Here is a 22,504-nt window from a genome sequence, read left to right as displayed (position 1 = left end):
GTCTATATATAGGTGTGTGTGTTTCTACCTTGAATATAGTGCAACTCAATTCATAGCAGCTCTGCTTTTCAGTTGCTAAGTTGTACCTGGAATAGTTACTAAAATGTACCTAAAATGGTAAGCGTGGGAAGCTCTCCACTGAAGATGTCAGCTCCTCTTTGGTTATGTCTGGAGGTGTTTGGAAAGCATTCTTTTTGCTGATTTCTGATTTACTCATCCCATACCATCAATACACTTGGTTGAAATACAAAAAGGCAAAGGAAGTAGGGCCTGAAGAGTCCAATGTCTCTCTTGGTCAAGACAGTCCATCGGTTAAACCATTGACCTGCACAGTGGGACATCCAAGTTTGAGTCCTGCTGATTGAATGATATAGGAGAAACATTCTACTCCTTCCTCTTGGTTTCCTAACCAGGCAGAGATCATTTTTGTATATAAATGTGTTTCAGCACTGGTTAGTTCTAGAGAGAATATGGAAAAGGTTATGATTTCACCCACTCTAAGTGAGAAAAGTTAAAATTTGCCATGAAACCAAATTGTCGTCCTCCAGTCTTCCGTGACACTCTTTGTTTGAGTGCACTGGGGTATAAATTCCCCTTAGAAAGACCTTTTTTTCTCCTCTTTAAAATGAAATTCAACCTTAGCAGAATCCAATAGCTCCAACTTGAAGGTAGCACTCCAGGAGCCAGTGGCTGTTGATGCAGCCCATCAATCACAGCTGTCAGTGGTAATGCCCAGGCCTGCATGCTCAGGCTGCGTTGCACGAGGCAACAAGTTCTCCCTGAAACAAGCATAGTAAGGGTTTTAGCAAAAATACAGCTGCTGAGCTGCAGAAATGCATCTCAAGTTCATTGGTGGTAGGTGGCCTGTGAGAGCATTTGGGAACATATTCAAAAATTTGGAGTTCCCAGTTATTATTCCCAGTTATCTTATTGATTGTCATTGGTTAATGAAGAATAAGAGGCTCAGTGAACAGAAACATGAAATGCAGTGCTCTTAGGTGATGTTTGATCCATTTCCGGTACTCACCCTGTAACAGAAGACAGAAATCCTCCGGTGACATTGGTCGTGATGCTCTGTGATGTGATTTAAGCCCTACAAATGAGGCTTTTTGACACCTGTTCCAAAGTCTGACAAATGGTTGTGTAATTTTGGAGAAATGGTCTCTCAAGCTCAGCCTTGGTTACCTGTCAAAGTCGATATTTGTGGTTTATATATTATTTGGCCATTTTGTTTCTTACAGTCTCACGCTCCTTCTGTCTTCATTGCTTTCATTTCTGAATTTATACCACATTTATGCTGTATCTGAATATGTCTTTGCATTGGTGTCCACGTGTGCAACAGAAATCCAGAGGCACAGTATCTTCTTTTTGAGGCTCAGTCCTGTTCTATTCCCTTCTGTTCTTTTAGGTTGTTTTGCATCATGGTCTGCCCAGGAGCATCTCCCCTTTGCATATGCTCTTCCTCTCCAGCAGTAAAGTTTTTTTTTCACATAAAAGCTCTTTTAATCTTGGGACTCCCAGATTGAAGAGAGTAGACGTCCAAGCAGATAGAGTATTCATAAAAATAATACAGATGGCTCTTATTCTCCAAACTGGACTAACCATATGAAAACATTTATTTAAAAATGAGTTTTGCTCCGCTTCCAGAATTGATGCCCTACTTCTCAGTGTCATTAATTTGCTGGTCTGGGTTCAATTTGTGTCACATTGCAGGCTGCTAATGATGTTCTAGAACAGATATTACAAAGGAGAAGGAAGGCTGCCACTCAGTGCTTGGGAAATAAATCTCCACCTTGCCACGAGTTTACCTGTAATTGGAAGAGTTGTGCAATATACGAAGAGCCACTTCTGGGAATATTCAGGGTGGATGAAAATGTCAGGGACCGGCCTTTGAGCTCCTGCAGTACAATCTGTGCTCAAAATAACTGAGTGTTATTCCTTTTCATTGCAGCCTTGCACAAATGTGTATTGATTAATAAAGGAAGGGCATGGTCTGTGCCTGGCACTTTTGAGTGATAAACAGTTACGCAGCAGTAAAGAGGGTATATTAAAGGGTAAGAGCTAATGACTTTCCTTATGTATGTAACGCATTAAAACCAGCATGAAGCTACAGCTATTTTATCATGCTGCTAATGTCCCTGACAACATTCACTTGGTGGGAGTGAATGAATAGAAATCCATTTAGAGAAGTAAATTAAAATACCTTAAAAAATGTCTTTAATAATAGCTACAGAACTCAGCAGGATCAGAGAAGTGAGAGATACAAAAGACCTATTAAGTTATCCAGTCCATCTCCCTGCCAAGCCAGCAGTATTCCTTATTATGCAATTACTCCTGTAGCATTTGGTGAAGATTTAAATGTCTCAAGTGCCGGTGCCACTGATGGGAGAGCGATCTAAAAGCTGGGAGATGGACTTTCACAAACTTTCCCCTCTGTGCAACCTTGTGTTTCCTTCTCCTCTCGGCTCCTGTGCTGCACCAGTTGATGTGTGGTGGGAATAATTGGAAGGAAATCCTTATCCAAATGCTAACTTTAATATCTCCTGCTCGTAGCAATGCTGTGATACCAAACTGGTTGGTGTTGGAGATGCATGCTTGTCTGAAGTCTATGGAAAGATGTCTTCCCAAGCAGATGCCTACAGCACTCTGATTTTTGGTGGCTGAGGAGCTCAGTACCTTCTGCCAAAGGTCCATCTCCAGCAGAATGGACCTGCTGAATTTTGTTGCCATGCTGCCAAGCACCTGCGCATTGGCTAAGAGTTAATGTGCCATGAATCTGTGTTTTATGGGGAATTTCAGAGATCTGAATGATTATAGTCCCATTTTTGTGGACAGATTTGCATTACCAGTACTGGAGAAGAAAACATCACTGCTCTTAGATGCTTGTTTCAGAGCTTCTGGACTGTCAGGGTGGTTTTGTTCTCTTGTTAAACAGGAGAACATGGCCATCTTTTCCCATGGAATTTATTTGAGCTCAAAATCAGACTAAATGTATCCTGTGTAATCAGCCACAGAATTCACCCAGAAATTTCTACTCCATAACTCCTGTTTGGAGTAGCTTATCTTATAGAAAAGCTCCTATGCTTTATTTAGAGACTTTCAGAGATGAAGAATCCAGCACACACAGTTGCTGTTTAAGTGGTTAATTACCTACAATGTTAAAAAGGAGTAGCTCGCTTCAGATCCTATCCTGCTGGATCTCATTATGGCTTTTTATACTGATTTAAAGGGCTTAAATAAAATAAACAAGGAGCTCAAAAAATATCCTGATGTCACAGCCAGAAAGGTGGTCAGAAAAGGCCCTTCATCTTCTTTCTGTGCAAAGGTCTGAACAGAAATGTCATGATAAACAAGTCTAGTTCGTTTGGGCTTTGCAGAGTATGCATGTCAGTGTGCACTGGTCAGTAATTAGTGGGAAGAAGAGCTGAATTATAACCCAGCTGTTAATTCCATGTCCTGCAAGGTGTAAGAGTACACACAGGCTGGTGCTGGCTGAGCCTGACCTGTGATGCTGTAAGGACTGACTTCATTTCAACAGAAATGGGGGAAATCTTTCTAAGGCAGCATCTCCTTGCAATCTGGAGCAAAGGTTTGATATTGGGAAAAAAATATATACTCAGAAAGAGTGATGAGGCATTGGAACAGGCTGCCCAAGGAGCTGGTGGAGTCACCATCCCTGGAGGTGTTCAAGAGAAGGATAGATATGCTTGGGGGCATGGCTTATTGGGCACAGTGGGGATGGGATGGGCTGATGACTGGGTGATCATGGTGGTCTGTGGGTGATGGGTGATCATGGTGGTCTTTTCCAACCTGAATGATTCTTTTGATTCTGTGAGTGAGCATAGTGCTACGTGTCAACAACTGGATTCGATGATCTTCGTGGTCTTTTCTGACTTCATGATTCTCTGAAAAGCCTGTCTCAAATTTGGACAAACTATTATTAAAAAAAGGTCTCATCCAGAAATACTCACAATCTCTGTGCTTCCTCTTCCAGTTTTCTCTAGCTTTGTGATGTGATCTCAGGTAGCACAGAAATGGCACATTTGCTTTCAGAGTGCAAAGGCTTTTGTTGAAATTGTCTGAATATCATTTCCCTTTTTTTAAACTGATGTACAGCATAGTTTGGAAGTATTCCTGGCAGGTTCCTGTTATGGTGCTTCAAATGGTTATGATTGATTTGGTATTTGGAGCACTTTGGCAGGGTTGGCTGCAGTTTTTGTTAGCCTTGTGTACAATAGAGACTCGTGTGTTTAAATACTGTACTTGGGATCCCTCAGAATCCCATTGCTTCCCATGAGGTGACAAGTATCACCTGCAGAGAAACAGAGCTATCATTTTAAAAACATCCCCCAGAGTTAGGAGCATTTGGAAGCAAAGTTATAGTAGGATGTAGTATAACCATAGTAACAAGCAGGATTCTGAAGAACTGATACTGGAATAATGAATTTTGCTGAAAAAAGAAAAGAAAAAAAAAATATATATATATATACTGTATGAGAAAAGCAAGCTATCAGATTTTGAGACCGTAAAAAGAGTCCTGCATTTAAACATGTATTTGAATTGATACATACTAAAAACTCCTGCCCTTTGTAAAGCCTGGATGTGCCTCAGAAGAAAACAAATTGAAAAGCCCCCTTATCGCTCAGTGTGAAATAACCACTAATCAGTAAAACAGGCAATTTGGACTGTCATCTTCCCTCTGATAGCTAAAAACATATATATGTTGGTTCAGGGTTTTGGTGTTATTTCTTTTTCCTGTTTTAGTGAGGGAGTTGCTGTATAGAAGTAGGGGTGCAGGTTGTGTCTCTGGGTGCTTGGGGAGCACCCTGCTCTCTTGCCTTGTCCATACCTGTTCCCCTGCCCACAGGAGCTTATCTGGGTTCATTTTCAGACATAAGTAGGCTTAAGCAGGCAACCTGTGGCAGTATTCACAGCAAGCTGGGTTCCCAGTTCAGCTTTTAGTGGTTTCCATCTCTTCACTCCACCAACATCACCTAATCACCCAACATCAGCTTCATCAGCATCAGCGGGGAATGGTTTCAAGCTACGGCAGGGGAGATTCAGGCTGGACATGAGGAAGTATTACTTTTCAGAAAGGGTGGTCAGGCACTGGAATGGATGCCCAGGGAGGTGGTGGAATCACCGACCCTGGGGGTGTTCAAGGAAAGGCTGGATGTTGTGTTGAGGGACGTGGTTTAGTAGGAGCTATTGGGAATAGGTGAACGGTTGGACTGGGTGATCTTTTAGGTCTTTTCCAACCTTGGTGATTCTATGATTCTATGATTCTATAATCTAATGAGGTGAGAGAATAGTTATGTCATTGGCCTTGCAGGATGTTTTTTCAACTGCCAGAATTTAGAGAAAAGAAGTGAATGCATTTGTGTTCGTACCTCCATCCATTTTCTCTCCATCGCCATTCGTTGTGCTGCCCAGGTATTTCAGCAGCTCCCTTCCTTCCCTATCCACACCAGTAAAGCACAGCACATGCTGGGAGATTGCCTCAGAGCTCCGTTTCACGCGCCTGCTGGGTAATAAAGCGTTATGAATTGACAGCAGGGTAACTAAATTGCAACTGGCAGCGTAACACTGCGGAGCATCACGGGTCACAGCCTGGAGGAGATGGAATTGCAGGTGGGGGACGTTGGCTGGGAGGCAGCTCAGGCAGGAGGTTTCCATTTCAGAGCTGTTTGCCTTGGGTGAATGTGGAGAAGCTCTCACAGCTGATGAAATCCCATCAGTCTCTATAAATGTCACAATAAAATTTATAGCAGCAATAGGAGTTGGAATAATATTAATAATCATTAATGCCATAATAAAATTAATCCAAGATCCTAAGCCCTGCATGTCAGGTAGAATCATAGAATCTTTAAAGTTGGAAAAAAACTCCCAGATCATCCAGTCCAAGCCCAGCTCAGCCCCACCATGCCTACTGACCACATCCCTCCGTGCTACCTCTCCATGTTTCTTGAACATCTCCAGGGATGGTGACAGTTTGGCCTCAATGTCTGTGAGGGGCCCAAAACTGAACACAATACTCGAGTTACAGCCTCACCAGAGCTGAGCACAGGGAGAAGATCACTTCTCTGCTTCTGTTGACTGCACAGTTTCTGATACAAGCCAGGATGCTGTTGGCTTTCTTGGCCACCTGGGTGAACTGCTGTCTCATGTTCAGCTGAGCATCGACCAACACCCACAGATCCTTTTTCTTCACACAGCTTTCCAGCCACTCTGCCCCAAGCCTGTAGCTCTGTACAGGGTTGTTGTGACCCGCAACACCCCCAGTTGGTCTTGTTGAACCTCGTCCCCTCAGCCTCAACTCATCAGTCCAACCTGTCCAGGTCCTTCTGTAGGGCCTTCCTACCCTCAGACATATCGACATTTCCCCCAGACTTGGTGTCAGTTGAGAGTGCATTCAATCCCCTGCAGATCTCCAAACCCACCTGGATGTGGGGCACAGCTCTGTTGGCCTTGTTGGAGCAGAGGAGGAACAGATGGTGCTTCTGACCCCAACAGTTCTATGATCCTGTGATATATGAGCATAGTGGTGGTGAACCAGGCTTCAAAACTTGTTGTCCACTTTGCTATCCTGTGGTTTTTTTCTATGCTAAGGGAAATACAGGGCGGCTTATGACTCCAAGCTTCAAGCCTGGAAGCAGATCACATGAAGCAGAAAGACAGCAGAAAAAAATCAGTCCATGTACCAGGTGCCTTAATCCAATGGAAGGCATCTCCACAGTGTGAGGCTGAAACTAGATGATTTTTAAGGGTCCCTTCCAAACCAAACTATGATTTTGTGTCAGGCCTTTGTAAGATGCTGGGGCCACATGAGGAAGCCATAGGGACCTGTGGGGGAGTTTGTTACCACAGTGGGTGATTACACTGCACACAGCACCCAAGACAGGTGAGAGTAGCTTTGAGCAGAACAAATCTGTATGGATGATGGATTCCTGCTGGGACAAGCATAGGTTTCCTCCCTCAATGTGTTGATTTATATATTTTTAGCTCTTTCTTGATGAGTAGTGCCCCAGCGTGGGTCATTGGAGCCCCCTGCTGAACATACCTTCTCAGTGCCGGGAAGGAAAGATGAATAACGATTGGAAAAAAGGAATTAAAAGTCCTCAGGGGGCAGCAAAGAAGCTGTAATTAAAAAAAAAAAAAAAAAAAAAAGAAATTGCAGAAGTAAATGTTTCATGTCAAGGTGTCAGTGTGAGGTTTAACCACCAGTGTGCTTTGGAAGTGGTCCCAAACCCAGAGCTGTGGGTCAGCACTGAGGTTTGCAAAGATTTTGTCCCTCCAGTTCTGCCTTTAATTACAGCTGTGCTCTGTGTAGCAGCTTTTAAATTGTGGGGTGTCAGCTACACTCCAGCTCAAAAATTAGATTAGGCTTTATTTATTTTCTCCTTTGAGACAGCCACATCCTGCACTCATCTGGTGCCTTCCTCTGCCAAGGCATCTCAAGGAGATTTAAGTGATGGGCAATAATAAACTAATAATCGACAACCTCTACAGCGCCAAGGTCTCTTCCTCCATCTGCTGCCTTTTCAAGAGCCCATCATATGCTCAAGACATCCCTGCACAGGGAAATTCCCATCCTCACCATTCTTTCCCCAAGACAATGAAGAGTTTGCAAGTGAATGGGCCTGGAAGAAGCTGTGATTTATGCAGAAAAAAATCATTCAGGGTGGAGATTTTTCTTGTAATCTGTTGCTCCTTGGTGGGAAGTCAGAGGAAACAGAGCAACAGATTGAAAGCTGGAGGCTTGTGTGAGTTTGACCTGTTGCCTCTAACTTTCTCTGTGTGTTGGCAGCTCACTGGTCTCTGCTTTATTGTGCCATGCACCTTTGCATTTGCTATGGGGACCATTGGAAACACCATTTACATCATTGTACATTGAGTGATCTCTTTCTGTAGGACAGACATGTCCAACCCAAAGCCCCATGGGAAGCATGCAGCCCAGCCCAGCACACATGGCAGCATTTCCCCATCAAGCACCCCAGTCGTGTGGCTCTACCAGACTTCTATAAGCCCTCTCTTTCCAGAGGGAAACATCCCTCACTTCACAGTCTCACCTTATTCATGTATTCCTATCATTGCTTTTTGGCAGCACACACATTTGTGAACAAAGGTTTTCAAGGATGAAGCACAGGAAGAGTATTTTTCATCAAAAATCTCTGATGAACACCTTGAGAGCTCACTAAGAATTGCAGATGCATCCATCAAACCAACGCAGCAGTTTCACAAAAGCAAGGTCAAACATCCCACTAGTTTTATGGTTTTGTTGCCCTCTTTTTCACATATTTTAATAGAAAGCGTTAGAAATTAGCATGTTTTGTTACTTACATACGTACATTATATATTTTATGAGGGCTGCTCCAAGAATAGTGCTTCCTGTTGCTCAATGTTGGCCCACAGCATCAAAGGTAGATGGTGGTGGTATGGCAGTAGAGGTTCAACCTTCCCACCAATATTCCCTTACATTTTGTTGCCATATGACAGATGGCAGCAGACAGAATGGCATCTTACATGGAAATGTGTATGGAGCAAAGGAGTGTTACTGAATTCCTCCATGCAGAAAAAATTTCACCCATTGCTACTCATTGCTGCTTGCTGAATGTTTGTGGAGACCAAACAGTGGATGTGAGCAAGTGAGGTGGTGAGGAGTGCATTTCAACAATGGTGACAGTGACATTGGGTCCCCTCTGCTGGTGCAGATTCGTATGAGCGTGGCATGCAGGCTGGTGAAAATGCATAGCTGATAGTGGTGACTGTGTGGAAAAAAAGAGTGTTTTGTAGCCAAGAATTTGCACTATTCAACTGTGTTGTTGTGCTCTTCGTATCTGTTGTCATTTCCGTGGAAATAATTGGGGGGCATTACTTTCAGAGCAGCCTTCCTAGATGCAGCCCTAGACAGTTCCTCTTCACTCAACGCAACCCAGGCAAGCCAAAAGATTTTAGATCCACAGGGTGGAGGAATTTGGACACTTTAAGCCTTAGATGGGATGCACAAGTCAAAACTGAGGAAGAGTTTCAGCAGTGAGCAACCTTGGCTTGGGGAATTAAGGATTTTCAAGAGGAGGAGGTTGTGAGTACAGAAAAGGAAATCCCATCATGTGGTTTTTGTTGTTGTTGTTGTTTTCCTGCCCCATCTGTCAAATGGGGGCTAATTCCTCTGGGGCTGCTTATTCTTCTCCATCATTTTGGGCTGACGAAAGCACTACAGTCAGCACGTAAATTATACATGCCCTGGAGCTGCTTTACATTATCTGAAGCTTCAGTCCGACTGAGAATAAGGGCTGTATCAAGGAGCAGTGATAAATGTTTGCAAAATACATGAAAGATAAAACCCACGGTGTCAATAACGACTGGCGCTATTCTGTTTCATCATCTCGCATTGGCAGTAGCTAACGGACGGGAGGTCGTACGAAGGAATCTCTTTTTATTTTCAGTAGCCATGAGACCCTTTTAAAACCTTCACCCCGATGTGCTGTAAGAGTAATGAATCGTCCCCTCGGCGTGATGTTAGGATTCAGCAGCACGCCGTGTTTTCAGGTGCGAGGCGATGGATATTGTTCTGCAGACGAGGTTCCTTGTTAGCGTGGGTTTTTTTAAAAGGGTTCATTGAAGTGCCTTGCCATAAAATTATGCTTTGATCATATCCATTTGCTGTTAATGAATCCAGATGGGTGAGCAGCAACCGGATTGTAACTCTCTGATAATACATGCGCTGCCTTTCATTTTCTCACACGGAGTTTTGGAAGATCCTGTGCTGTCCCAGCTAACGAATCCAGCTGTATTAACATGGCCTAATGCATCCTCATACATAGCATCCCCAGAGACACATGCAGATGTGTCAGGATTGCTTTGGAAAAGGTTAGAATGGTTCAGAAAAATAGCCATTACATATCTGGTGCTGTCTTCTTTCATATGGTAATTCTCTTTTCTGTCTTCTTTTTTTCTTTTTTTTCTTTTCTTTTTTTTTTTTTTCAAAGTCATACAACTAGCTTAATATTCTCATTAAATCAAAAGACCTTATTCTAAAATCAAGATATTAGCAGGAACTCAGCTCTGGTCTTAATGTTGTTGTAGACAGGAAATGGGAGAAACAACAAAGAAACCAGCAATGCCCTCCTTTTTAGCATCCAGTATTTGTTTTTCTAAGTTGTTGTTTTCTCAAATACTGAGTTACACAATGAAATATTGATGTGGCAGATTGAAACCAGTTCTCATTCATATAATCATAGAATGACCTGGGTTGAAAAGGACCACAGTGATCATCTAGTTTCAAACCCCCTGCTGTGTGCAGGGTCACCAACCACCAGACCAGGCTGCCCGGAGCCACATCCAGCCTGGCCTTGAATGCATTTGGGAATGGGGCATCCACAACCTCCTTGGGCAACTTGTTCCAGTGTGTCACCACCCTCTGAGTGAAAAACCTCCTCCTGATATCTAACCTAAACCTCCCCTGTCTCAGTTTAAAACCATTCCCCCTTGTCCCATCGCTGTCCACCCTTGTAGACAGACATACTCCTGTTTATATGCTCCCTTCAAATATTGGAACCTCTTAGCATGGTTGCACATCCAAGGCATGAAGTTCTCTGCTATACGAGGACATATGGAAGGACAGAGTCTTCACCTTGTAGACTTAAGAGATATCAGTGAATATCATGGGTCTGGAAATCCCACTCATGTCTCACAGTGAACTATCACTGGATAATGAAAAGTGTGGTTATCCATGGAAAGAGGCAAGTCACTGCTTTTCTTTCTCTTATATAAGCTAGTAAGTCTGGTATTCTTTTTCCCCATGTATAAATGTTAACTTTAATGCCTCCCTGTTAGAACCAACCCCAAAAGAAAACAGCTGGATTTGGACTGAGATGACAAGGCAAATTCTTTATTTTCCATGTGTGCAGTCATAGATATTCTTCTGAATCCCATCAGCAGGTTGGGAGATCACCTTGTCCTCTGCTTAGAGCCAAACATTGGCCTTTGTGGCACATTTAGCCATTTTGGTGCAAAGTGAGGCACCTTTGCTCAACCCCTTTCCATTACTTTTGGGCTGGCTTAGCTTTGAAGCTGAGGGTTGGGGGACAGCAGCTCGTTTATCAGCTCAAATGCAATGTAGGCAACTGCTTGTAGTAACAGGAGCAGCAGCATCAACTAGAACATCTTGATAGGACATGGGATAATGGCTCTAAGTTGCAGCCTGGTCTGGTGGTTGGCAACCCTGGACATAGCAGGGAGTTGGAACTAGATGATCATTGTGCTCCTTTTCAACCCAGGCCATTCCATGATTCTATGACTGTATGAAAAAATTCTTCTCAAAAGGAGTGATGAGGCATTGGAACTGACTGTCCAGGGAGGTGGTGGTCATCCCTGGAGGTGTTCAAGAAACATGGAGAGGTGGCACTTGGGGACCAGGTCTAGTGTGCATGGTGGGGACAGCTTGATGGTTGGACTAGATGGTATTAATGGTCTTTTCCAACCTTAATGATTTTATAATCTTAAAGATCACCTAGTTCCAACCAACTACTGTTAACAGGGTTGCTACCCACCAGATCAGGCTGCCCAGGGCCCCATCCAGCCTGGCCTTGAACACCTCTAGGGATGGGGCAGCTACAGCTTCTCTGGACAACCTGTCTCAGTGCCTCCGAGTAAAGAATTTCTTCCTAACATGTAACTTAAATGTCCCCTTTCTTGTAGTTTAAAGCCATCTCCCTTTGACCTATCCCTGTTAGTCTGTATAAAGAGTCAATTTTCCTCCTGCTTATGTTTTCTGGAAGTCCCTGGAGTCAAGAATCACAGAATCATGTGTTTGAAGAGACCTTAAATATCATTGAGCTCCAAGCCAGCATGTCCCCAGTGTAAATGGAGTCCAACATTTCTCAAATGAAACACAACTCCCAGTGCCTCAGTCTCCTACCTTTGCCTTTGTGCTTAGCTCAGGAGGAGCCCTTCATTCTAGCGAGCCTAATATTAATTCAATTTGTATCAGCTTGGGACTTTGATAACCTTCTTTCTGTATTGTTTATAGCAACAAAATTAAATACAGCAGGCAAGTCACCTTGGGGTGCCTCAGAAATCCCAAAATTCTTGTAGGGCTCTATAAATCTTGGATGTTATCAGATGCACAGTACCTCCTTCCTCCTGCAGGCTGTCTTAGGACTGTGAAACAGTGTTTTTGCTTTTCAGATTTGCCCTGTACTTCCTGTGTATTAAAATTGTTTGTAGTAACAAAAGGATTGCAAGGTGCTGCTTAACCCTCAGCCTCTGGCAGAATGCTTGTTCCTAACACATGTAGTTTGTACAGATGTGAGCAGTGGGTGTAGGGTAGTGAAGCACTGGCACAGGTTGCCCGGAGAGGTGTTGGATGTGCCATCCCTGGAAACACTCAAGGTCAGACTGGATGGTGCTCTGAGTGACCTGATGGAGCTGTAGGTGTCACTGTTCAGTGCATGGGAGTTGAACTAGATGACCTTTGAGGGTCCCTTCCAACTCAAACGTTTCTATGATCAAACATCTGAATGTTGAGGTTTCATCTCGTGAACAACAAACCCATTGAGCTTTGTTGGTCCTGGGCCAGAATTTTCCCATCCTGATATTCAAGCCCTTTAGCCATCCCTCTTCCTCTCTCACATGGTTTCTGCTTTTTCTTCTTTTGTTCTGTTTTATGTCACTTGGTGGCATGGACTCTTCCAGCATCTGCTCAGTGTCAGAGAGGATCAGCTGTATGATTGCATCTGTCACATTAATTAGGAAAACATGAGAAGGCTGATATTAAGATATATTGGCTATTCGTGTTTCTGTTTTCTTTCTCTTCCAGAGCACAGTAATTGTGGAGAAGACTGTTCAAGACCTGATGAACCTGATGCATGACTTGAGTGCCTATTCGGATCAGTTCCTCAACATGGTGTGTGTGAAGCTCCAGGAGTACAAGGACACCTGCACCCTTGCCTACAGGTATGAACAGGATCAGAAACCCATGAATGCTGGAGATACTTCTCATTGTCTTTTGCTTCATGACACGAGTAGGAAGGAATTACTTCTAGAAATCTGAAATAGTGATCGTTGCTATATGCAGAGTTTTGGCTTTCCAATGACTTTGTACACATTACCCTATGGTTTAAGCTTTTTAAGTGATAGAATTGCCAAAATTAGAAAAGATCTTTAAGATCTTTCAGTTCAACCGTCCGCCTACTACCAATATTTCCCCACTAAACCAGGTCCCTTAGTGCAACATGTAAACGTTTCTTCAACATTTCCAAGGACAGTGTCTCAACCACCTCCCTGGGCAGCCCATTCCAGTGCCTGGTAGGTGATAGCAGAGCTTAGAAACAGCATGACTTTGTTCTTAATCAGGTAAAAGTTGGCTTCAAGTTGGAGATGGAGAGCATAAAGCATCGTCTCTAATATAAATGGATGTATAGTGGGCTGACAGTTAGACCTGACAATCTTGGAGGCCTTTTCCAACCTTTATCATTCTGTGATTCTCTAAAGCTATTGCTTGGTTGTGAAACAAGTCAAATCTTTCCATTTGAACCATTCCATTCTTTGTTCCCCCAATTTTTTTTTTTTTAAAGAACAGCTGTATTTTAGTTATATAGAGATTTGAGTATTCAGATATCATGCCAGTGTAGAAATTCATAACCACAACACTCCATGTAAATATGCACATGCTGGGTTTTGTGGCACTTGCCCAAAACCTTCACATAAATTTACTCTTTTAAGGGGCTGTTATATACTCTGTTCTGTGCTGTTCATCGTTGTTTTGGGGGGAGGAAGATCTGTCTCTAACTGCTTCCCAAACCATGGTGTGGAAGTTAGACTCAGTGAGATCCCGCTGGGCTCAGGGTTGGGACACAGACTTTGAGTCCTTTGGGTACTTTATCATAGATTTCCTTGGTAACCATCAATAAGTAACATATTCTATGTACATCTCAGCTGCCCATCTGTAAAATGGCTCTCCCTGGAGAGAGGGGCCAGGAGCATGCCCCACGCCGCGGGGATAAATACTGGCATTGAAAGACACTAAAGATGCTGCGGCAATGTGGGCTATAATAGCTGCTATACATAATCTCCTTTAATAGCTAATTGAGGCTGGCGATAGCAGGGGAAGCTGAAAAAGCCCCTTGTGTTTTCTGACCAAAAGCATTAAGAAATTATTTCCTATTGCCTGATTTCATTCAGAAGAAGCTTCATCTGGCGAGCGGCTGCGTATGGGCTCATTATTATTATTAATAGCACCAACAATAGCAGTGAGAACATATGGGGGCTAAACGGCGTCCGAGCGCGCGTGTAAATTGGTAGCTATGCTTGTGCCATTGTCCAAAATGCTCATATTTTATATGAAACTTCATTGACTGGAGCCAGACAATAGATGTAATTTCTTTGGCTTGAACTTAAAGGTCCTTCCTTCCTTCCTTTCCTGATACCATTCCTGGCTTTGGCACCTGCTGAGGCGTAATTAGGACAGCCCTCATTTGGCAATATCCTGATTACAGCAGGAGGAAAAACAGGAAATGTTCTAGTTTTGCTGCTAGCAAATGACTGACTGAAATAGAAATCTATATACATTTCAAATGATTTGGAGGAATACAGCAGCTATCCCTGTGAGCAGTTCAATGCACGGGGTCGGCATGCCCTCTGCAGGGACATTGCATCTCTACGGCTCAGCACTGACCGTGGTTTTCCTTCAGGGTTTCAGAAGGATGAATCTTCACAATGATAGAGTTAGAATTCTGCTTAAAATCAGAATCAGCCCTTTAGAGCTGTATCCTAATGCAAGGCTATTGGAGGAAGGGAGTGTGCATCTGTTCTTGAGATGTCAAAATAATTAGAATTTGGGAAGGCAGAGAGATGGTTTACGTAAGATGTACACGTGGCATTTGTTCCCTTCCCATGTGCATGTGTTTTCTGAAGGGGAATAGGAAGAAACATGGATGAAATGTATTCAAATACAGGCTCTTCAGAGGAAGATGCTTTCATTTGGAGTCTTCGCAGTACAGAGATCTCCGTCAGGACGTCAGCATGAAAAATGCCAAGCTGAGATGTTTCAAGTTTGATTTCCACTTGGCTCTGATTTTCTAGCGAATATGAAAACTAACAGGGATGATTGTGAATGGATTGGTCCTTTATATAAGCAGCAACTACAGATTTTCTTGCTTTAATTGATGACAAATTTTGCAAGCGTATTGAATCCAAACTAAATGAGATGTCTTCTGTTTGTGAGAAGTTCGACACAGACTGTTTACAAACGTTGAGTTCTGTTTTTCACCCCATCTCCATCTTTTTTCACCCCATCTCCATTGTATTTACTTGTGCTTTTTTCAACCTGTTTGAAGAATCTGAATTCAGTCACACAAATGACTCTCCAGTCTGTGAAAAGAGATGGACATTTCCAAAGAGACATTCATCTTAAAACATGGCTGTGCTGTCTGGAGGTGCCCAGTTCTCAGCATCAGTTATAAAGGAAGCTTATGGTGATCAGCCTCCTGGTTGAACTACCTGCTGTGTTTGTTAGGTGGGGTAAAGCTGGTTGTAGCCCTCTGCAAACATTATCAGCAAACCCAAATAAAACTAAGCCCCCCCCTTTTATAGGTAAGGAAATGAGAAGATGAATCTGAGGGATGGGAAGTCCAAATGGGATTTCTCAAGTCCCCAAGAAGTGCTTTTACCACTCAGTTCAGTACACTTTACTGACATCTTCCCCTTCTTGCATTCAGTTTTTTTTTATTTGTAAGTTGTCTTTGAATCTAAAAACTTTCCAGGCAGGTTCTGTGTCCCTCAGGCCAGCAGGTGCCTGCCATGTGCTGAACATACTTCTTTTAAACTCTTAGCAATTCGAGCAGAGCTCAACGTGGCAACATCCCCGTGGCCATGGGAAGAGAAAAAAATCATTCCCAAATACTACTGACACAACTCAACAGAGCCCAGTTAGCCTCTGTGGTGCACAGATGTTTACCTAATGAAAATCTTTGATCCCCAGCTGTGTCCAGAGATGTTCTCCATCACTCTACTCCCAGCCTGGGGATACCCTGATGCCAACCTGGGACCACGACCACCAGCAGATGTTTTCTGGCTAAAACTCACTGAGCTGTAGAAAAGCAAACCCTCTTGCACATGTGCTGTCACCTGTGCAAGACTTACACCTATTCCCTGTGCACTCCTGAGAGCTGGGTACAAACAGATGGCATTTTTCTGGGCCCATTGAGCTGTGAATTAATTAGTTGATTATGGCTCTGGTGGTGGCAAGTAACCCTATTACAGCAGCAGGAATAATTGCACAGGACTTTGGAAGAACAGGGGTGTTTGGAAGGAAGCACTCTGCACTAAAACATGTCATCCTGTCTTGTGATAATTTACTCAAGGACTTAAATTAGGTTGACATTGATAAGAAGGTATGGAGGCTGACTGAGATGTTAAAAAGAAAAGGAAAGGAAAAAGGTGTCTTTAATTGATGGGGAAAGCTGGGCTTCCAGCAGAGATCAGGGCACGTTCCACCTTATTTAACACCTTCCATAATGAGGAGGTGGTTACATAAAACCAGCCTGTCAATAAAAATTAGGAGGTGTTGCAACCATGGGAAAGAGTAAGGAAATAATTCAAAGGGATCCGTGTAGTGGTGGCAGTGTCCCAGCATTGAGGCATCCTACTGATTGCAATGAAGAAATCTGCCAAGGATTCCAATGGCTCACGGTGCCACGGAGCAAAATGTCAGTAAAATGTAAGAAAAAAACAGAACTGTGTGGGTTAGGTTGTTGGAAAAAGCTAACCCGAAAAAAGCAAGGAGACCTATCTCAGTTTGGAACTCGCTATAGCAGCCAGATGGACATCCTTCTCTTTTCCCTTGACATCCACTTCAAAAAGCAATGGCGTTTTTGGACAGCGGATAATAAGGATCGTAAAACACAGAGGGATCTCTGTCCTCTGTCTGACTCCATAGAAGACTCCCAGATGGCTTTCAATTGTATACATCTAAGGGGCTATGATAATGCTGTAAATAACTGAGTACTCAGGCTGTGTACTGAGTCAACTGTAAGGGAAAATATCAGGGAGCAGTGAGATGAAACTGAGCAAAGTAAAACATAAGCACAGTACTAGGATTCTTTTCTTTGTCCAAGAGTTAGATTTGTTCATCTGTGAAATAGACTCCCGAGGGAAGGAGTCTATTACTTTAGTCATTTAAATCTGGAAAGGCAAAAGCGATGGCTGATGTGTTCCATGGAACAGTTGTCCTGCCTTGGCAAAGAAATGGCCAAATATCCTCAAATCCAGTTTTTCTAGCTTGGATGTCAGAGATTCTAGTGGAGTGTTTTTTTTCCTAATGTGTTGAGCAGTGCTTTTTTTCATAAACAGAAAAATACCAAGTTCCTAAACAGCAGCAGAAGGCCAAATTGATATTTTCAAGCTGAGGTCTTCTGTGGCTGAAAATAGAATTCATTCCTTTTTTTTTTTCTTTTTTTTTTCTTTTTTTTTTTGTCTGTGGTAAATTGAACGTGAAATTTAAAGATAAGGAATATTTGTATGTAAGCGCATGTGACAAATTCATTCTCACAAATCATGTGTACTTACCAAGCAGAGGTTGTTTCCTTGGTGGTAGGTGAAAGGAGCAACTGGTTGCTGGTGGAAAAAGAAGTAATCTGCTCTCTTTCAAGATAAATCAGTGTTGGTTCCTACCTCAGTGCCATTTTCACTCTTTTTCAAATTGCATAAGCCTGTTCATTGGCAAAGCCTAATTAATGCGAGACTGGTTAACTTGCAGAACCCCTTAGAAACCTGGAGGATCCTTATTTGTGATCCTGCATAACCCTTCCAAAACCACCACTGGAATGGTAGTGCCCCATGCAGCATTCCAAATGACATCCTGAAGTGTGCAGCCCAGTGAATGTCACTGTGAAGTCCAGATTCAGCTGGCATGGGTTGAGCCAGCACCCATCTGTCCATAGTGCAGCACCCAGCAACTCCAGTTCTCAGCTGGCAAGCCCTGCATTGAATCCCTGCATCTTTTTCATGTACACCAGAAAGAGGGCAGTATCACCATGTTCTTGCTTTGAGTGGTGTGGATGGATGACATCTCTTCTTCTTGAGCTGAGAATGTAGTCCAACTTGTTACTATGCAAAGACCTTCTAAAAGAACCTTTTAGAGTTTTGCCAGTGAAGGAAATTGGTGATAGGATGTAGAAGGAAACACCAGTACCCCTCATTCCCCCTTGTTTTTTTCTAAGAAGGTAAAAAATATCTCCCAGATCTTTGCAATCTGCTGAACAACTCAAGAGTGGGAGAGGACTTTCAGCTCACTGGTGTGCTAGTAGATCATAGAATCATTTAGGTTGGAAAAGACCACTAAAGTCATCTAGTCCAACTGTTGACCCATCACTACCATGCCCACTAAATCATGTCCCTCAGTGCCACAGAAATAGCAAGTAAGCATGGAAGAGCACTGTGCTGTGATCTCGAGCAATCGCAGCACACAAATTAGACAGCTAATTGACTCCTCCAGGTACAGAATCCCTTTTATCTCTTGCAATTGACAGTGAGGATTTCTGATTAAACAGGGAAAGTCTTCATAACCAGAATACACTGTGATCTTTATTCAATTTCACACATATATACAATTCAGCTGCAAACTGTGTTATTAGTTGTTTTGGATGTCTGGAGGGAAGATTCAGGCCCCTCCATTTCCTTTCATTGCTTCAGACCTGCTCCCCATGTAGGGCCAGCTGGTGTGCAGTGAACTGATGCCTCCCACCCAGGTCTTCCTGGGCAGGTTTCCACATGGCACTCACAGCACAATCACCAGCCAATGGTGGCCTCAGTTGAGATGGTAGAGAGCAAATGAGCTGTAGAGAAACTGCCTTCTCATTCTCTTAGTACAGAATGACCTCCTCCACTTGTGTAAAATGATAAGTTGAATGATTTCAAGGGTGGGAGAATATGGCCAGGAGGCTCTATCAACATATATCTTGAGTCATGAGGAATTTATATCACATCTGCTGGTGTTCTTATGCCTTCCCCACAGGTTCTTTGTTGAACTCTTCTTTGGACCCACACATTAATACTCTGTTTTGCAGATCAGTACGTGGTAAAGATTTTAATTAAAATGTGTGGAATCCTCTAAAAAGTTGAATTTACTTTGCAGTAATGTGATTGTTGCTGGTTTCCCACAGGAGCATCGTGCAGTCAGATGAAAAGCTGGTGATCAGTGCATCCTGGGCTAAGGATGATGATATCAGCAGGCTCCTGAAATCTCTGCCCAACTGGAGCAACATGGCTCAGCCCAAGCAACTGAGACCCAAGAGAGAGGAGGAGGAAGATTTTATAAGGTAAAATATTTTGTAGCTGAAATTGCAAAAGGTTTTAAAATAGAAGTAACAATGGTAAAAACAGCTGGAAGCAAAGTAATTACAGTGCTGTGTCTCCAGGTATGAGGGGAGTTTCAGAAGTGATCTTTCCTTGAGTGGAATAATAAAACACGAGTTCATATGTCCTTATACGAAGGCACCATCTTTGTTGAACTGAGAACTTCCTGTGCATTACCTGGGTTCAAACAACACTCAGATACAGGGTTGCGTTTTGGGATGGTCCTGTGTGTAGCCAGGGGTTGGAGTCAGTGATCCTTATGTGCCCCTTACAATTCAGGATACCCTTTAATTCCATGATTCCATACCATTCTGAAGCTCTTCATCCTTCAAGAACAAGAAGAAAGCGGAGCTCCTCAGATGCAGCAAGAAAGAGAGGGAGACCACAAGTCAGTAAGGAGATTTCAGTAGCAGCCACCAGCTCACTACATTCCTTCATTTTTCTACTATTCCTGCTCTCTCTCTGTTGTTCATACATAGGTATTTGGATGTAAAACAAATCAGGAAAGTGGCACAAAGGAAGAAGAGGAAGGGTTGTTTTAATTCATAGAATAGAACAGAATCATAGAATTATTCAAGATAGAAACGACCTTCAAGATCATCAAATCCAACCGTCAACCTGACCTGCTGAATCTCATCTCTAAACCATGTCCTTCAATATCTCTAGTGCTGAGGAATCCACCACTGTAGTGGGCAGCCTGTTCCGGTGCTCAGCCGCCCATTCCATGAATAAATTCTCCACAGTATCCATTCTAAACCTCCTCTGGCACAACTTAAGACCATTAAGAAAACCAGTTAAGACTCAGCATTGTGATCACCACTTGATCTTGTCAACATTGCACTGAACACTGTATCCTAAAACACCCTTCACCCAGTTTGAAATTAAGCCAGAATCACTGATTTGTATTCTGTAACACCTTCCTCAGATCTTTTCATGACTGCTTTCCTTCCGGTCTTGAACCTGAAAGGCTTATTTCTGTCTCTAGAGGAATTGAGCTTCTTTCCATTCTGTACCATTCCTGTTTAGGGCAGGTTCCTTGTCCTGCTTGATGACCCACGCAATGGACAGAGCACTGTCCTTCAACCTAATGGTGGAAACAGCTGATTGTACTGGGGAGGAATTCCCACATCAGGAATTGCCACCAAAGCTGCTTTCTACACCAAAGCAGTTTTTCATCTCCATCCAGACCCCAGCATCTACTTAGGACACCCAAAAGGTGACTGGTTTCAAAAAGCAGTGGTACCTCTAGAGGGGATTCATTCAGAGGCAACTTTCTGTATCCAAAAAAAATGGTTTCTACCTTTTCTTTTTAGCCTGTATGTGGGCAGATTACATTTCCTTGCACACTGTAAATTGCTTGTTCTTTGAATCATTGGCCCATCTTGAAGAACCAGGTCCTCTTTGTCATTCCGGCGAGTCAAAAATCTTGTCTGCACATTCCCATTACTATTCATCACATCCGTGATTGGCATTTGGCTATAAAACTGTAGGAGTAAGTGAAGCTGTTGAAAATTAAAGTCTAATTTGCCCAGATTGTCATTTTCCTTGTTCACTGAATGCAAGCACAATAACATAAAGATGAGGGAGTCTAGAGAGGGAAGTGACAAGAAGTATAAAATACGTCTAGTCACAGAAACATTTGCTTGTACTGCAGTGGGTGTAATCAGCACTGCCAGTGTTTTTGCAAGTCTGATGATACCAAAAGGATGCAGAGCCCTTAAGGTGGGTTGGGCTTTTTTTGAGATTTGTGGATTCGGTCCTGGTCTCCATTTTTGTCTTCATATTATTCCTTTGTTTCTTGACATGAAGGGATGCTGGGATGCCCCACTGGCTCTTTTTGTGATTTATGAACCATGAGCCTCAGGCACCAGAACCCACAGTGACTCAGTGCTGGATACTACTGAGTATAACCTGCTAACATATATTCCTGGACTGGCCAAGCTCAGTCTGAAGATAACAGTGCCAGCATTTTGATCCTAGCATTCATTTTATTCCAATATTGTCAGTTTACTAACCATCAGTCAAAGCATTTTGTGAAATTGTATCAGAAATATTAAAATAGAAAGCCCTATTAGGTCATCTACATTGAATTCACTGAGAAAAGCTCCTATACTCTGCCTATTTTTTAGCCTAGACATTAGGACAAAAATCTTTTCTCAGTATCTGTTTGCACAGAGCATTGTGTATTAAGCCTCAGTTCCTCAGAGTGCTGTTAGAATGCTCCTGTGGCATTAATTTGAATGATAATAATTGGTCTGGTCCAGTTTTAGCCATTGATGGTAAGCGACGTGGCTTATAAACTTCTTCAAGAATCTCTGCATGGTTGAATAGGTCTCTCCTGAAAGCTTCAAAATAAAATTAATTGCTTGTCCAATTTTTGTCATCTTCTTTCCATTTAAACACACTTTTTTTTTCAGACTTTCTCCTAATACACAGGAAAGTGAATTCTTTGCTGCTGTTGCTTCTTTCTTTCCCTCTCGGCGTTGCTGATGAATTGGGAATAATTCTGCCATAGCTATCACTGCCTGAAGGCAGCTGCAGAGCCAAAGGGAAATGGGTATTGCAGATATCTTGGTTAGGGTCATCTCTGTGATACAGAGCCCACCCAAGATATTTAAAAGTTAATACATAGAAACCCACCTGTGTTCACCCACTCAGTTTGATGAGTGTTGCTGAATTAAACATGTCCTGAAAGTTTACAACTGGTTTTTAGACCGTGGCAGGAAGAGTTACCGGTGCACTGTTTTCTTTCCCTCTGCCTCCTCAGCTTTCCTGTAACTCATTTGTTTAATTAAAAGGAAGAATCCAAACGCAGTGCCTTTGCAAAAAAAAATCCTCGTGCGTATCTGTGTTGACAGTGATTGATTCTGTTGTCTTAACCTGCCACTCTCTTTTGCGAATGCGTGTCAAAAGGCAGGGTTGGATACTAGCAGAATCTCCCCATTAATATTCTGGCATGGCTGGCCAGACAAAGGGACCTGATTGAGCATATTATAGTAGCTCAGCACTTGGCAAGGGGAGAAAGGAAAGAAAAGTCGTGCCTCTATTCATATCATTAGTTTTTAAAGCTCTGAAGGCTATTTGGCAGTGGGGTGAGTGTGAAATATGCTGCCCTTATCGCTTGATAAAGGTTACCCTTCAGTTCATT

General features: G+C 42.9%; 1 protein-coding gene across 4 annotated transcripts in view; it reads left to right on the top strand.

Annotated features, from left to right (window-relative positions):
- The window catches only part of EXOC4 (exocyst complex component 4), a 398,652-nt gene that overhangs the window by 315,049 nt on the left and 61,099 nt on the right, over positions 1-22,504 (top strand). For all 4 annotated transcript variants that reach the window (XM_048925488.1, XM_048968403.1, XM_048967537.1 and 1 more), the window contains 2 exons: positions 12,821-12,957; positions 19,164-19,319. In XM_048925488.1, coding sequence (XP_048781445.1) covers positions 12,821-12,957; positions 19,164-19,319 — 293 coding nt within the window. The remainder of the gene's footprint in view (positions 1-12,820; positions 12,958-19,163; positions 19,320-22,504) is intronic.

Source organism: Lagopus muta, chromosome 1 (assembly GCF_023343835.1).
Source record: "Lagopus muta isolate bLagMut1 chromosome 1, bLagMut1 primary, whole genome shotgun sequence".
Lineage (NCBI taxonomy): Eukaryota > Metazoa > Chordata > Aves > Galliformes > Phasianidae > Lagopus > Lagopus muta.
Note: the sequence above shows the minus strand (reverse complement) of the source record. Positions and strands in the feature narration are given on the sequence as shown.